At 37.3% G+C, this 18,504-nt stretch overlaps 1 protein-coding gene and 1 pseudogene across 1 annotated transcript; both read right to left on the reverse strand.

The window, feature by feature from the left end:
• The window catches only part of LOC118056134 (receptor like protein 27-like), a 68,783-nt pseudogene extending 61,306 nt beyond the window's left edge, over positions 1–7,477 (reverse strand).
• Positions 7,478–7,742: 265 nt separating this feature from the next.
• On the reverse strand, positions 7,743–10,939 carry LOC118056135 (receptor-like protein 6). The gene has a single exon (XM_035068256.2). The coding sequence runs from the start codon at positions 10,887–10,889 to the stop codon at positions 7,902–7,904; it is 2,988 nt and encodes a 995-aa protein (XP_034924147.1). The 5' UTR covers positions 10,890–10,939; the 3' UTR covers positions 7,743–7,901.
• Positions 10,940–18,504: the final 7,565 nt, after the last annotated feature.

The following is an 18,504-nucleotide window of genomic DNA, read 5'->3' on the forward strand; positions in this document are numbered from 1 at the left end:
AGCTATTTGTCCAATGCTTAGTAGTTTGGCATATATGTCCTTCAGAGGCATGGGTAATGGCGGTAGTTGTTCTGAAATGTATCTTGTGTTTGGTCTTTGGTGGTTGTTTTGGGTGTTTGACTGGTCATTTGCTCGATTAGGGGAAAAAGGTTTGTTAAAGTTTATGTGGGCCACATGAGAGGTAGGTATTTGTGGGTTATATGAATCTGTTATCTTGTTATTGGACCCACCTTTGAAGTTGTTAACGGGACCTTTCATTTTTCTTCCGATAAAACCCTTTGTCTCCAATGGCTCAATTATGCGTCCAGCTTTAATCCCTTGCTCTATTCTTTCCGCTATGCGTACAACATCATAGAAATGTTTAGATGAGCTACCCATTAAGTGCTCGTAGTAGGGTGCCTTGAATGTATTGGCGAACAAAGTCACCATCTCCGTTTCTATCAAAGGGGGTTGCACATGCATGGCCTCATCCCTCCACCTTTGCGCATAAGCCCTTACTGATTCTTGGCTTCTCTTTTCCATTGACATAACGCTCGTTGGATCTGGAGCAATTTCCAAATTGAACTTGTATTGCTTAAGGAAAGCCTCAACTAAATCCTTCCATTTCTTGATCTTGGCATTATCCAGCCTCATGTACCAACTTAGCGCCGACCCCGATAGACTGTCTTGGAAAAAGTAGATCAGTAACTTATCATCATGAATCACCTCAGCCATCTTATTGCAATAAGATCGAAGGTGAGTGTTTGGGCATTCCAACTCAGTGTACCTTATAAACTCCGGTATCCTGAAATCTTTTGGTACCGTGATGTTTGGTACCAAGCATATTTCAGACGCTCGCATGGGGTCAAACCAGTCATTTCCCTCGACTGCTCTTAACCTTTCTTCCAAGGCTGATATCTTGTCATCGTTCATAAATCCGGTGGACCTATTATCGGAAGGCCCATCTACAATGATGTGAGCTTGAGGGGGTTGAATGGGAATGGTAGGCGCAAAGTGCTGCCCCGTCACTGAATCTGCCCCCAAGTTCTGAGATACCCCTGGGACATGAACTGACGGTGCTCCTATAGGTGGTTGGGTAGACGTTCCCTCCCCATTTTTGGCTCTTAAAAGTTGCTCAAGCAGATTGGTCAGTCGAGAAACTTTATTTTTCACGGATTCCAACTCGGTCTGGTAGTGCGACTCTAAGTGAGCTCTTTCTTCGTTTTCCATTCTTGATCTTTGTCGAGTGTTGTGGATTCTAGAAGAGGGACCTATGTTTCTTAATCTGCAGATGCATGCATAGAAAAATGTATGATTGTGATGGATACAAAAAATGCCATTTCGTGATGAATTAGTGATGATGGCCATTTCATTCACAAGTCCTGCAATTCAAAATGCATTGGGGTTTAGACTTGTTTTGATGCAAAAGATACATTGGAACATACACCCTAAGGATAGGTTCTAGTTCCTCTACGTGAGTCATAGGGTAGGTTTACTACTGGGTTTCTAAAAGAGGGTCTCTTGCTGTTCCAGTGATCAACCTTCGTAAAGGCGATATGGAGGTCTAGCAGATAGTGGGATGCTACGTGTACCAATCACAATCAGTCTAAACACTCAGCAAAGAGTTGGGGTTTACACAAACTTAAACCTTGACTCAAGTCATAAGGCAAGCTGCTAGTCCCCCACTTAAACTTAAAGTTACATGTGTGCGCCCTCCAAAACATAATAATAATAATAAAGTGATGCATGACTATGCCATGTATGATATAATGTAAAGATGTATGCTAAAGCTTTTAAACAAAGCAAACCATTCATAGTAAAAAAAAGAAAAACAACAACAACACATAGCATAATAAAAAAACAATTACCAAGCTTAGTCCAAGGTTCCCAGTGGAGTCGCAATTCTGTCGCACCCCAAAAAAAATAACAAAAAATTAGTTTTTACGACATTCAACTGGCGACTTTCGTTTTGTTCTGTTTTGCTGATTTGGTTCTTTGGAGTCGCCACCTAGTATTTTGGTCACTAGGAACCCTAACTGGTCTTTCAGAGATTCTAAGGCAAGGGACTGGTTGCGTAAAGGGAAGGTATTAGCACCCCTAGTACGCCCTACCTAAAGTAAGCTGCTTGGTGTTTTAGTTTGCTCTATAATTGCTATGGTGTTGGTATTTTCTAGGCTCGTCAATTGATTTTGGATAGAAATCTAAGGAGATTCCATGTGCTTTGAAAGCTCATTTTTCCTTAGTATTTCAAGAGTTTGCGACTCATAAATCGTGGAATAATAAAAAAAATTAAAATTTTGAAATGTCCTCGATTATAATCAAGGCTTCTTTCAAGAATGTGTACGAATTTATTAATCCCAATAATATTTTGGATATTCATCCTTTTAAGGATTTCTTTATCCAAACATTAGCGGTGAATAATAAATAAATTTTCTCCCCCCAAAATAAGATTTTTATAGTTTTTGGAATATTGGCCAATACCCTTTGGAATTTTACAAACTTGTTGTAAAATCCAAAAATGCAAAGAAAATAATTTGTGTTTTAGAAATCTATGCAAAAACACACTTTCGAAGCTTCCAATATATTTTTTTATAAAAAGAACATTCAAAACATGTTAGAGTATTGGTCGTATTGCAACACGCAAGAAAACATTTTTTTTTGTAAAATATTTGTTTTTCGATGAAAAACGGGTATTTTTAAACACTGAATTTGTATCTCCACGGTATAAAAATACAAACCAATGTAAAAAATCATAAACTAAATGTGCAGGAAAATCCACAATATTCTTAAGGATATTTTTTTAGAATTTTTGAAAGCAAACAGACATTTTTATCTTTCAAACTCTGGATGTTTTGATGAAAACCGGGTATTTTAAACACTGAGTTTGTGTCTCCACAATATAAAAAAATACAAACCAATGTATATAAAAAATATATATATATGAAAAGGAAACAATAATATATTTTTTCAAAAAAAAAAAAAAACTTTTCGGATTTTTTTTTTAATATATATACATGCATAATATAATATAATAAAAAAATATAATAATATAATAAAATATATATATTAAGTGGGCTGGGCCGGCCCAACTAAACTGGGCCGGACCCAACCCCAAAAGTCGTTGGGCCGAACTCGGCCCAAAAAACTAATTAACCTCGGTCTGGGCCGCGTAATCTGGGTCGGACGCGGCCCAGACCACCGGATTGGGCCAGATCCCTCTAGCCCGTCCCACATAGCTCTGGGCCAGACACCATCTGGCCTAGGGAAATAAAAAACAAAGCAGGGGGGGGAATTATTCCCCCCCCCCGCCTCCTGCATGCAGAACGATTCTGCATGTAGGAGGCAAAACTGATGCAGGTTTTAAAAAAAAAATGCAGGGGGGAAAAGGAAGCGTACCTGGTGCGGTGGAGACGGTGGCTTGCTGGCGGTGCTGCGGTGGAGGCGGTGCAGCGTCGTGGCTTACGGACGGCGAGTCAGGCGGCGCTACAGTTTTTTTTTCCCACGGTTCGTCGTCGTTCACCCGGTTTGTTGCTTCTGTTTCGGTTTCTTGAGATTCCTATCGGCTTCAAATTTTCCCAAGCTTCTCAGTTTTGGGTTTTCGGTGGCTGTTTCTTAAGTTCGGTGGTTTCTCTCTGTCTTCGTTTTTTGTTCTCTTCGGGTTCCTCTTCTGTTATTTTTTTTTTTGTCCCTTGTTCTCCCTTTCGGTTCTCTATTTATAGAACCATGGGCGCGACTTCAACGTGGAGCCGAGGAGCGGGTCGTGGAGCGGCTGTCCAGGCAAGCCTCCCTCGGCTTCGGCGGTGCTGCGGGTGGTCGGCCAGTGTCTTCTGTCAGTGGCCCACCGGTGTGGGGCCTTGGTCGGTGGCAAGAGGGACCTGCAAAAAAACAAATAATGCAATCTTTTCCTTCTTCCCCGCTGTAATGTTCGGGGGAAGAAGAAAGTGAACAGTGCCGTTCAAAACAGCACCGTTTGGTCTCTCTTTTTTTTAATTTTTTTTTTATTATTATGCATGAAACGACGTCGTTTTGGATAAAACGCGCCGTTTCATTTTAAAATAAAGGTGCCAGAACATTTTTTAAATCAGTCCTCAATTTATCATTTGTTCTATTAAGTCCTTCAATCGAGTCCTTCAATCAAGAATAAAATTCAATTTGCGTCCCTGCCAAATTCGGGTCCCTACCCCTATAGTTTTGCCGCGTTTTTCACTTTGGTCCTTGGCCTCTGATTTTCACAATTAAGCCCCTAATTGATCAATAAACTTCCAATTTCTTCAATTAAGCCCCTGAAACAATTCCAAACAGCCCCCTCTATCTTTGCGCCTTCTCCAAATTGGTCCCTGGTTTTCGGATTTTCACAATTAAGTCCCTAATTGGCCAATAAACTTCAATATTTATGCAATTAAGCCCCCTGATTTGACCTAAATAATTCCTAAAAAATATATTTTGGCCCCAGAACTTAAATTTCTTCTTAATTAAAGCCCAAATTGACTTAAAAATCAATTTTTTCTTGCAATCAAAATCTTCTATAAATTCAAATAAAAATCCAATTAAGTCCATAAACATCCAAATTTGGGCTTTTCTCCTCAAAATTCAAATTTTCCTTCTCAATAGGGCTTTCATCCTTCAAGAATATACTGTCAAAAATTCAATCCTTGTATTTTTAAATTCCTTGACCAATTTTCTGACTGTTTTCTGAGTGTTTCTGCCTCCTGCTTTTTTTTCTAAACTCTTTTGGCTATTTATTTTATTTTTCATGGGGACCCAAAAATGGGTTACAACAGGAACTTTTGAGGTATCTCCAAAAGTAACTAGACCTTGTATGGTCTCATCTAGATCACCAAATAAATTCTTGTTGGCCCACACATGTGATTGCTGGCTCCAGAATCTAATATACCAAATATTCTCTTGTTTCTCGCCAAGTCCTTGTTAGACAAATAATGCAGCTGGTCCTCTGCTGTTGACATCCTTCTCTGTATAGTTGGCTTGCTCACGTACCTCTAAAGGAGCTTTCCTTTGACATTCAGTGCTATAGTGCCTAAAATTGATTGCAATTTATAAACACTGGATACTCCTCCTGTCACGGTTATTGTAACCGCCTCCTCTTCCTCTAGGAGTGAATGCTTGTTGTCCTCGATCTCCTCTGGTGGTGTTTCTACCACCTCTTCCTCTAAAACCTGTATTCCAAGATCCTCTTCTTTGAAATCGCTGAAATCCTTCTCATGTTTGTTGACTTCTTCCTCGAGTAGTATATCCACTTGTTGAAGTCTCCCCTTGCTTATATATGTCTTTGAGAGACAACTTTGCTTGTAAGGCATGCTCAATTGCCTTATCTCCATTTCTTTTTGCAATCTTTTGCTCATGAGCTTACAAAGAACTCATAAGCTCATCCATTGTCAACTTGTCCACTTCTTTGGACTCTTCAATAGAGACAACAACAAAATCAAATTTTGGATCTAGGGATCTCAAAATTTTCTCAGTAATTCGAGAATCTGTGATGGCTTCTCCATTTCTTCTCATCTGATTGACTATCACCATAATTCTTGTGTGATAATCAGAAATAGATTCTGAGGACTTCATTTGCAATAATTCAAATGCACCTCACAAAGATTGAAGACGAATCTTCTTGATTTTGTCAGCACCTTTGTATTTTTGTTGGAGAGCCTTCCATATTTCTTTTGATGTTTCTGCGGATGCAATGATCTCAAATGTGTCTTCATCAAGACCTTGATAAAAGATGGTCTTTGCTTTGTTGTCTTTCTTTCTTTCTATTGGCTTTTAGGACTTGCTTCTATGCCTTTTGTAGAGCATCTTCTGATTCTTTGGACTCTGGTTCATCATAACCATATTCCACAATCTCTATACACTCTTGTGAACCAAGGAATGCCTTCAATTTGATGCACCAACTATCATAGTTGTTTTTGGTCAGCTTCGGGATGAGTGTTTGTGTACTTTCTGTAGTCATTTTTGCTTCTTTGAATGACTATATCACTTCTGGGAGTTTGAATTTGACAAAATAGACACTGCAGATCGATCTGGAATGCTCAAAATAGTAGGGAACCGGTCTGACTTTGTTGAAAGTTGGTCAGAAATGGGGTGAACCGGTCAAAAAATCGATTCTGTACGTCGGGCGGTTCGCTGGGGTTGAACCAAGAATATTCTATCAACTTGGCTGGCGAACAGCTCAGCTGGAGGGCGGCTCGGCTAGGAGGCGACTTAGGTGGCTTAAACGACTCTAATATGGCGCGCGTGTGGCTCAGTCATCGTCTACCTCTAGGCGCGTGGTTGCGACTGGGCTACAGTTCCCGGACTTTCAGGCGGCGCATATGGCTTACCGCTTGCTCCGATGAAGCTGATTTTTGCACCAGTGAGTTCGTATGGATGAACTCTACACCGTGGAATGATCAAAATATGTTTTTGACAACTTTGAAAATTTGGGTATATCCCAAACCTCTTCTATTTTCTGACGAACGAGGCTCTGATACCAATTGTTGGTGGGAGAAACCATTGGTGGTGGCTTTGAAACACTCAGAGGGGATAAAACACACGGTTTTATTTCAAAAACAACAAGTTTACAAAATACAAACAAAACACTCTTAATACACACCCTCTCTTTCTCTCTAGTGTTTCTTTCTAATCTCTCCACACATAATAACATAAACTTAGCTGCCTATTTATATAAAAATTGAGAATAAGAAAAAATCAAACTTCAAGTGTGGAGGCGGCTGTCAGTATGCGGCTGGACGGTGATAGCTGATGGCTGGCAGCTGGTCAGTGACAACTGATGGTTGGTGGTTGGGCGGTGGTTGCCTTCCTTGACCTTCTAGATTGAGTTTACCACAACATTTATGTTATTTTGTTCAAGATTGAGAATCTCTAGCTCGGTGCAATTGGCTAATGATTTTGGTATCTTCCCCTCCAGTTTGTTTTGACTGAAATCAACGACACTCAATGAGCAGCCACTTGTGAATGTTTCAGGAATATCACCGCTGAAACTATTGTTGCGCAGATTCAGAACCGAAGCAGTCCTGCTTTTATTGCCCAAGCACGGCGGAAGTTTGCCGCTCAAATTGTTATTTGACAATTCAAGGACAGAAAGCGAAGTCAGATCGCATATAACATTTGGTATTTCTCCGGTTAATTTGTTGTTCCAGACTTTATATTCGAAGATTGCTGGTGGTGGAATTGGAAGGGATCCTTGCAGCTTGTTCGAATAAAGTTCCGGTGAGCGTAGATTCTTCCATGGAAGAACGTCAAAGAATTGCTCAAATCCAGTCTGAAGGTTGCCAGCCAGAGATAGAGCCTCGAGGGTTACGGTACTCATGTTCATAAACCATTTGGGTATGTGTCCGTCCAGTTTGTTATCGGCAAGTTCTAAAAGCTCCAAATGGTTTTGATCACGCAAGAAACTGGGAAATTCACCTAGATTGTATCCACTTAACGTCAAGAGTTCAAGTTTTGGCTGAGGAATGGTAGCATTGTTGCTATTAAGCAGAGACATATATATGCATTAATTAGTTCTGTGAAGGAAACAAGATTTGGTTGAAAACAACGCATGGGTGGATGAAGGGATTGATTATGTAAATAATTTGACCCGGCCCCATATTGAATTAATGGAATTAATTAATTTAAAATAGTTAGAATTTGTTTATAACAAACATAGTGAATATGGATGCATTTAATATCAAATTAAAAGAGGATCCACTTATGTTTTGGATTAAAATTTTATTTAAAATTATTATTGAACAGAAACATTTTCATGTGGATGACTGGACTTAATTTTATAACTATTTTATGCACAAAAAACCATCCAAGAGAAAATCACTCCTATCCTTACACGTGAAAATTAAGAAAGAGAAGACAATGAAAAGAAAATACAATCTTAACATGATTCACAAACTAGAAAACACCTCAATAATTAGAAATCAACTTCTACGCAGGCGAGTCTTCAAGTTTTGACCTTTGTATTGCCACCTCGCCAAATAATTCTTCACTAGCCATTCATACTTCCTTGTGTTCATAGCGCATCCAAGAATCACTCCAATTACCAATCCACTTGCATAACCTATCACCACCACCTTCCAACCAAATTCAAGTGGATATCCCGAGCCCTCATCTTCGTTAGCTGTTGGCGGCGAGTCCTCGACATTATTTCCACATTCTTTTGACAAGGGCTCCCCACACAATCCTGGATTCGCATCAAATGAAGTGTTGTCAAATGCTCCGAATTGATTTCCTCGTGGTATCGGACCTGAGAGAAGATTGTGAGACACATTAAAGACCTCGAGGAAGGTGAGCTGTGCAAGTTGGACAGGAATCTCTCCCGAGAGTTTGTTCTGAGAAAGGTCCAAAGATTCAATCTCTTTCAAGTTGGACAAGGATGAAGGGATGCCACCCCTGAGAAAGTTGTTGGAGAGATTGAGCAAATGAAGTGCTTTGAGATCTCCGAGGACCTCTGGGATTCCTCCTTCAAAACCATTACTTGAGAAATCGATAGCAGTGAGACTATCTTGGATCTTCTCATATAGTCTCATCACACCTTTGTTTGTCATTGTCATTGAGAATTGAAATTGAATTGTGATTAAAAATTCATATATTATGAAACTTGTGTTTACTTGCATGTAAATCAAGTGTTCCTTGTGGACTGTTTTCATGGCTGTCCAATTTCGGAAATATTCAAGTGGCAACTTACCCTTAAAACTGTTGTTGGAGAGGTCAACAATCTGTAACCTCGGAAATTCAACGTTGGTTTTAGGTTTCCCAATCACACCATGGAGCCCATTAGATCTCAATATCAGAACCCTCAAATGAGGAAGAGCACCCAACCAAGAAGGAAAGACATCATTTATGTTATTTTGTTCAAGATTGAGAATCTCTAGCTCGGTGCAATTGGCTAATGATTTTGGTATCTTCCCCTCCAGTTTGTTTTGACTGAAATCAACGACACTCAATGAGCAGCCACTTGTGAATGTGTCAGGAATATCACCGCTGAAACTATTGTTGCGCAGATTCAGAACTGAAGCAGTCCTGCTTTTATAGCCCAAGCACGGCGGAAGTTTGCCGCTCAAATTGTTATTTGACAATTCAAGGAAAGCAAGCGAAGTCAGATCGCAAATAACTTTTGGTATTTCTCCGGTTAATTTGTTGTTCCAGACTTTATATTCGAAGATTGTTGGTGGTGGAATTGGAAGGGATCCTTGGAGCTTGTTCGAATAAAGTTGCAGTGAGCGTAGATTCTTCCATGGAAGAACGACGTCAAAGGATTGCTCAAATCCAGTCAGAAGGTTGCCAGTCAGACATAGAAACTCAAGTGTTATGGTACTCATGTTCATAAACCATTTGGGTATGTGTCCCTCCAGTTTGTCATCGGCAAGCTCTAAAATCTCCAAATGGTTTTGATCACGCAAGAAACTGGGGAATTCACCTAGATTGCATCCACTCAACGTCAAGAGTTTAAGTTTTGGCTGAGGAATGGTAGCATTGTTGCTATTAAGCAGAGACAAATTGGAATACGATAACTGGAGTGAAACAAGGTTTCTGAACTTAAGAAGAAGGTTCAAATCCAAAGTACCACTAAAGAAACTATCTCCTAGGTCAAGTTCTTCAAGATTTTGAAGCCTATAAATAGATTCAGGAATCGGACCGTGCAGTTTGTTGTCACCAAGGTATAGTGAGATTAATTGGGTATGGTTTCCTATCCAAGATGGAATTTGACCAGTTAATTTATTTCCTCGAAGCGCCAAGATGGTGAGCTGAGTCAAGTTTCTAAGAGAGGATGGAATGTTACCATATGAATTGGTGTCTTGCAAGTCTACATAATTGAGATTGGTTAGATTACCAAGCCAATCTATAGTACCAGAACTGAAATTGTTGAAAGAAAGCCTCAGATAAGAAACTTGGAGAAGGTTGACAAATGTGGAAGGGATTTTCCCAGAGAAAGTGTTCTGAGAAAGGTTTAGATAGTTCAGTTTCGTAAGATTACCAAGTGAAGATGGTATCACCCCTGAAAAATAACATCCTGCCACATCAAATACTTTCAATGATTTGAGGTTCCCAAGGGACCCCGGTAGCTGACCTGAGAAATTCGTCACTGCAAGAACCAATAATTCAATCTGGCTGCCCGATTGAAATTCTGGCAAATATCCAGTGAGATATGGATTATACGGGATATAAAGAAAGTGAAGGTTGGGTAATTGGAAAATTCCCACGGGGAACTCTCCTTGCAATCCACAACCTTCGAGAAACAGAGATGACAGAGAGGATAAATTTGCCATGATTTGAGGTACCTTGGATGATATTTCCACTCCGCTGAGATGGAGCACCTCCAAGTTGGTTAATGCTTCAACTAAATGTTGCAGACCAGGCTTTTGGAGCTTCAAAGAATTCCATCCCAGATCAAGGGAAACCAACTTGGAAAGCTCTAAGATCTCTGCTGGAATTTGACCCGAGAAGCCAGACATTGAGAGATTTAGATCAAACAGCCTTGAGAGATTTCGAATCTCAGAAGGGATTTTGGAGTGGTTGAAGTCGTTGTCAGAAAGATTCAGCCTTCTGAGCTGAACAAGGTGGAAGAGGCTGCTATTGGAGTCGATGGAGCCATAAAGGCAGCTGCTACTGAGGTCAAGGCCGATCACATGACCAGAGTCTCCGTCACATTCAACACCATCCCATGAGCAGCAATCACCGGTTTCTCCATCAACTTTCCATGATGCAACCTTAGGATAAGCAGAAGGATCAGAAGAAGCGGACTCATTAATGACAAGGCTTTCCTTGAGCTGCAACAAGGCATGACTCTCCTCATCATGGCATAGAGGCTGCATGGAAGGAGAAGAAGAAGCAGCTCTAAGATGAAACAAAGACAGCAAAAAGAGCAAAAGCATCCGCATGGTTAAGAAACACACAGGTGATGCCATGTTTTTTTAGTAAAGAAACTCTTATCTTTTTTAATAAACAAATAAGAGAAATAAAGCAGTTTATATAGATAAAAATATTCACTCTGGTAGAAAAGTAAACAAAGTATTGTATTTTTCATTGATTTAATTGAAAACAATGGAGATTTTTCACTAATTATTTCTATTGGATCGAGCCATCAATCGATTATATATATTAAGTAGCTATTAATTTTTCCTCTATTTGATGGCATAACCGTTTGACTTTAACCAATTAACGAATAAAGGGATTTTTAAGGAAAAATTATCTCCTCGATGATATAAAAAATAATAAGAATAAAAGTGTTTTTAATAAAAATTAAAAGGAAAGCTCTCAAAATATTATTTTTTTCAATAAAAATACAAAAGTAAAAGGCTTTTCTGCTACCCCACCCATTTCATAAATCATTCTACCTGGTTTAGTGCACATGAATAGTCTCCGTCTCCAAAGACCATCTGTCAATTTCTTTCAAAGTTAAGTCTAAGTCTTCGTCTTGTTCCAATATTCCACTGCAATTGCCAAAGTTAATTGGCCCCACAACCATCTTATCACTTTAATAATTCTTTAAGCAAGTGGATGAGAAGTTTCTTTCTTATCACTTTAATAATTCTTTAAGCAAGTGGTTGAGAAGTTTCCTTCTTGACATGGTTTCCTTCGTGTTCTCGCTTTTCTTTGGCTGAATAATCAATTAAAGGAAGGGGATATACAACACATAAGAGCACTGCAATAAAATACATGATTGTCACTGCAGCAGAATATAAACTTCGAAAAACCGACTGACAAATATATAGCAATTCAAACTGTTAAATATGACTTAAATGTAATGCTAATGGAAGAAATCTTCCAAGATATCTATAATTAGTCGCTAAGAATTTAGTGACAGAACACCACTACTCAAACATGCATCTGAATACCAATGTTTTCCCACTGCATCAACTTGCTCAGTTGGGGCCATATCAGAGCTGTGTTGGGTTTTTTTTTTGTAGTGCTTGAGTTAGATTTCATTTGCCTGCGTTTTGGGTGATAGGTTTGTTCTTAGGAGGTTTTGGAAAGATGGGTTCAGGTTCATGATTGAACTTGTAATGTAATTCAATGGATCCAGAAGTTAGAAGTAGATCACTTTTGAAGTTGTTAATGTAATTCAACTTCCATTTTGAACATTGCCGAACCGTTGTAAATCCACCAGACTGATCTTTTTTCACTTCCTAAAACATTTGCTCCATCAAATCCAGCAAAGCAGAAATCACTGCAATTGTTACTACTGACAAAGCTCATGTTTCGCATTGACAAAAATTGACTCTGCAACCATAACTAAGAGATCTATGAGTTTTAATGAGTTTTCCATTATCCTAGATTGAATGGCACACATCATTTAATCAAGAGAGCCCCTTTTGAATTCAAATCTATTTATAGCAGCTTAACATTAGTAGGAGAAAGGCAGAGAATAGGTGGCCAGAAAATTCTCAGTTGACTTTTATAGTGCCAGAACACCAATTAATGTGACCAGAGTATGCTAAGCGTATTTCAGAAAACAGAGGATAAAATGCATCAAAATGCAGATGATGTTTCGTGTAAATTTGCCTACACATCCTTCAATCTATGTTTGAGGATTCATCATGCCATAACTGTTGGGGATTCCGACCGGTGATGTACCGATAATTGAGGATTCATCATGCAATAACAACCATGATTTTTAGCAATCTAGGTTTTTCGTTTTTATCTCAAATGTTCTATATCATTTTTAATACAAATATATATTTTTATTTTTTGATTTTATCAAAATAATTTTAAAAAATGAGTAATAGGTTTTCATTTTATAAAAAATGTTTTCAATAGTAAATATTTCCTATAATTTGTCAAAGAATTAAATCAAAATATTAATAAAAACTTAAATGAGCAAAAAGTTTTTATTTTTTACTAAAATATTATTATTATTATTATTATTATTATTATTATTACTACCACCACCGCTACTATTATTATATAATCAAAATATTTTCTGTAAATGCCATATTCACCGACGGATACAGTCCTTCGATAGTTCACCGAGAGTTAAAAAATATTTACTTTATATGCCACTATCACCGACAAAATATTTTCGTTGGTATATTTCAAGCAGGAATAATTTTCAATGTTGTAATCTCAGGTCTGTCAGTAAAACTATTAAATGTTGTAGTGTATTCCAATGTTGTAATCCCTACGAGAGGAAAGGCCGGCTAACGCACAACCTAAGCTTATTCTCAACTTTAGTTATCATATAGGGTATTTAATGTTGAATTATATTTTTATTATTTGTAAATGATTTTATATCATGTATTTAGAAATAAAAATACATCAAGTGCCTAACGTACGTAAAAAACCATTTAATACTTGATATGGTAATACTATAGGGCAAATGATTTTAGCAAGTACACTGCAAGAAGTGGATGCGAAAGTAGAGCAATCGATTTGGAAACTTAAATGCATACCGAGCATCGTTCCTCGGCACAAGAACAGGGTTACACTACAAAGCTTATTTCGAAGAAGGGCTAACCTGATTTATCAACATTGCAATCTTCCTCTGCCTCGCCGACCATCTCACAGTAACAACGTTATACAAATCGCAGTGCATTGTACTAAGGGTTTCGGATGAAATTCCTGGTTTTTTATATTTTTTTCCAATTTATTATATTTATAGTCTTAGATTAAATTTCTTTTCTTCAAATTTTACTCTTTTTTATATGGTTTCTATTCTTTTAAATATGATCTATAAGGGATAAATCATTGAATTGAGTGGTATTTTTGCTTTTTAGATATAGAAGAGGAAGAAGATGGAAGCAGAGTTGATAAATGCAGAGCTGGTGTTGCCAACACACTTCAGTTTCAAGAGGATACAGATATATGAGAAATACCCAAAGGGACAACCAAGAGGCCGTTGGAAACACCTTAAGCAGATTCTTCAGGCTGAAAATTATCAGAATTGCCCTCCTGATGAACCCAACTGTAAGCTCCTCTTTGAAGAACAACCTCCGCCATTTCCTAGCTTCTCTCTCTGTTTTTTTTTTTTTTTACTTTAATTTGAAGTCTGGTTGTGATTTGTTTGATTTATAGTTGAAAAAATTATCCTTTGATGAATATTTGGTGGTCTCTAATTGAGAGAGAATCATCAGCTGTTAATGATAATCTGCATTTTATTCATTTCCTACTATTCAGCTAAGATACACCTGCTGTCATTGAACTTTTTGTGTATGGTTTGGCTGAGCTTAAGCTTTTCTACAGTCATATGTTCTTTAGCTTGTTCAGTGGAATTGAGGATTAAAGTTTCAAAATTTCCAGAATTAAATAGAGCACTGGTTTCTTTTACTTGACTTAATTGGCAATGGCATTTTTTTTGTTAGTTGCATGGTGAATCATATTTTGGTTTTGAATATCATGAACTTATTGGTTGTCCTATTGCCAGTTCAAATTTGGACACTACAAACTATTGGTTGAGAAAAAAACAATTGAAGGCTAGATTTGTTTGGCTTCATCTAACCTAAATATAATCCTGTAGCTTGAAGGAGGCTTTCCGATCAATTTGCATCGTCAAAGTACCTCATCAACTTTCTTTTAGAGTGAGAAGATTATTATGAGCTGTCCATCATTCTGCGTATTATGCATTGCCATAATTCGGTTGAGCTACTCCTTTAGTCGGTTGAGCTACACCGTCTCTTAATTTTTGATCTCATCACATATAATTTGGTTGAGCTTGAGCTTGTTTACATCTGTACAAGCTTATTGTCTTGATGAAATTGAGGATGGAGTTAGAGTTCTTACAGAACTCAAACTAAGAACTGGTTCCTGTTTCCTGCTTGGCAATGTTCTTTCATATGTCAATTACATGTCACATCATATTTGTAAGCAATATTTCTGAGGATGAATTACATCCTAGTACTCTATTGCTTGTTAGAAATGTGAATAATGGAAGTTAGTGGGTGGGGAAAAATTCAAAGATAAATTTGTTTGACCAGATTTAACATGTAATCTTGCAACTTTGATGAAGCAAATGTGCTTGGTGCGCATCTTTGAAGGTGACATGTGATGTCCTACAACTGGATTCCAAATACATCTGCTTTTGTTTAGCTGGAAGAAGCCATGATGCTGAAGTTTAGATTGTTCAGGATCGAGCATGGTGCTCAAGATTGAAAATACCATCATGCATTGTGCCAAACACAGGTCCTTTTTTATTTGCTTCAATGTAGTGGAAATTCAATAGTGCATAATCAAATTCAAGTAGGTCTTCTTAATGGTCCTTTCAGCAACTTAGTATTGCCCCAGGGGAAATCACTTACAAAAATTTAAGTTTCATCCAACAGTAAAATTTTTTATTATTATAGTTTTAAGAAGCTAATAAATCTTGATTGTTCTATATCTTTTATCAGATCTAGATCTATTCTACTAGCCCATAAATAGATTTTTTCCAGTTTTTGAATGCGCAAGGGTAGAACTGTATTTTTTTTATCACTATGGTGGTTTTGATTGGTTAGGTTGACAGGGTCAGAGGATTTTATTTTATTTTATTTTTCAAAATTTATTTTATGTGGGGCAGTAGATGTTCTTGGTGGATAGGTTGATGGGGTTTAAAATCTTAAAATCATCCTCCTAATTAGGTCACTCTAGGTCCATGCATCTATAATTTCTAACATTTAATAGAATAACCTGGATTATTAATAATTCATTGTGAAGAAAACCAAATTTGATTGAAAACAATGGGGACTTTTCATTGATGTATCAATTAATTTTTTTCAGTGTGCAAAGAATGTAAATATTTTTTTTAAAGAAAAAAAAAAGCAAAATTACTATTATTATTATTCCTGGTACTGGAAAAGTAATTTTCCCACCTCCAAGTCTCCATCTTCAATGGCCTTTTGCACTACTTTCAATTTCATTCAAAGTCCAACTAAGCAAGATGTTATATATATATATATATATATATATATATATATATATATATATATATATACATCCACAAAGACTTTATGCTTGACAACCAATTTCATTCAAATTTTAAGTTGTTATCTTCAAGGGTGGAGTTAGGAATTTTTCCTACACTGAGCTATTAAATAAATATATAAATTTTTGTTATGATCAATTATTACCTTGTGTATATAAATTTTTTAAAATTAACAGTAAAGTTTTAATTCAAATACACTATCCAAAATATTAAAAATTAAATTTGAAAATACATAAAATTAAAGTGAAAGTAAAAATAAACTCACTATTAAAATTACATCCTTTGATGTTTTGTGGAATATAATTCATCTATAATCGAATCTGAATCAATATTGTAACAACCTCTCAACCGAGATAAAATAACAATATCATGACAACTGCAAAATAAAGTAATTAAATTTTTTTCCTCTCTCAATTTCTCTTTCCTTCACTTGATTCTTCCTTAGATTAATGCTTTATAAGTTGGACTTTATAAATTTATAAGGTTATTCTCTCACTTTTCTTTTTTTTTTCTTGGCTTTTTTTTGTTTTCCCCTTACTTTTCTCTCTCTCTCTCTAGCCTTTTTTTTTTCTTTTTCTATTATGCTTCTGCCCAGTTGGCAACATATAAAAGCAAGGAAGAGTTGATTTGTTTTATTGTTTAATGGCAAATAACCATTTTACCGTTAATGAGTTGTTTTGCTTTTATTTGACGGTTTTTTTTTTTTGTTAGCACTACCAAACCCCGTTCATCCTAAAATTTTAACCAAATTTTATTCAATATATTTTAAGATCCCTCATAAAATTTAAGCTCAATCTGATGGTCAGATTGAAAATTACGTCCAATAACATAAAACTAGTCAAATTGTGATTTTTCATCAAATTTTTGAATTTCTTCAAAAATTTTGAAATTTTAACCCAAGCTAAAATATCATATTATAAGGTTTCCCGTAAATTTTTAGAATTTTTTAAAATCTCAATTGAGAATTATAAATTTTTTTTATACATAAAACTACTAAAAACATATTAATAAAATCTTAACATGAAAGCTCATCCAAATCTTTAACATGCCTTCAACACTGGTTGTAGTGCTATCAAATGGTGCATTTTGTGCACTATCAAATGGTGCATTTTGTGCAGGCTGCCGTATAATATCGGCCAGGCTGCCGTATAATATCGGCCAGGTAATCGGTCTCCAGAGATCAAAACATACATGGTTTGGCGAGGTCCTAACATGATGAGTGAGGTGGTAAAAGGCTTGAAATAGGAGGCATCATCACCAACAATTGTGAACATATGACTGGCTATGGCGAAGAAAAGTAACTGAGTGGCTACAACATTGATGACTCGGAACACTATAAGATTTCACAGTTTTACCGACGAAAATATTCCGTCGGTGTATGATAGCACGTTCGTCGGTAAATTATTTACCGACTATATTACCGACGGAATACGCCTGTCGGAATACCTTTTGTCGGTGATTCCACATTCCGTCGCTATATCGGTCGGTAATACAAAAAAAACATTTACCGACGGTTTTACCGACGGACCGTGCGCGCCAAAAAAAAAAAAGTTTCCCACTTGGAATATACCGACGGAAAATATTCCGTCAGTGTTATGTAAATACCGACGGACTACCTCCGTCGGCAAAAGTGTCGGTGATATTTCATACCGACCGAATAAATCCATCTGTAAATTCATCGGTATTTTTTTACCGACGGATTATTTCCGTCGGTGAATATGTCGGTGATGGGATGGAATACCGTAGACACTGTCCAATGCTGACGGATTTATTTCGTCGGTAAATCCCTGTGTAATTTTTTTTTTTAATTATTTAGAAAAAAATAATATAAATTAATGGTAATACAAACCAATTATGCAAATAAAATTTATATTAAGCAACAAAAACTCAAAGTTAAATAATATTCATTACAAAATGAATGTGTTTAAAAAAAAACAATTAATATAAAGGTGGAGGAGGAGGAGGAGGAGGAGGAGGAGGAGGGTGGGGGTTAGGCAGTCAAAAAGGATTAGGCGCACATGTTCCACCTTGTGTCATGTTCATGACCATTTGACGAAGCTCTTCATAGGCCGCTCTTTGTTGTTCAGACTCTGCTCTGCGTTGTTCGTTCGCCAATCTGTGTTGTTCGTTCGCCAATCTTTGCTCTTATTTGAGTTATGTGTACGCCTTTGATAGGTGGTCGCACCTTTGCTGCAAGGCCACAAACTCCTTAGATTGGGAGCTCGATACAGATTGGGAGCTCCCAACGGTTGAAGCAGTACCGGTCGACCGCAAGTTGGCGGCGGTAGTGTTGGAGAGCCCGTAAACCCAATTTTTATCGGGTCCACCTGACGATCCAGCCTCCATCCACAAATCCGGATCGAATTCCGGAAGGGTCGAAGGATCGTCCCCGTATCTCTCCCTTAACCGATTATTATAGGTCTCCTGAAAAAAAAAAAATAATCATATTCAATTCAATAAACATGATAATAACTTATAAAATAAAATGGTTGAACAAACATACCACAAACTGTTGAGCACGGTTGTCAACGAACTGTTGCGTCCCCTTTTGGCGGTCATGACTCCGCACGTGCGTCTCCACAAACAGCTCCATAGGGCTCGGCTCACGTCCAAGAGACGTAGCCTAT

This window comes from Populus alba, chromosome 16 (genome assembly GCF_005239225.2).
Source record: "Populus alba chromosome 16, ASM523922v2, whole genome shotgun sequence".
In the NCBI taxonomy this organism is placed as follows: Eukaryota; Viridiplantae; Streptophyta; class Magnoliopsida; order Malpighiales; family Salicaceae; genus Populus; species Populus alba.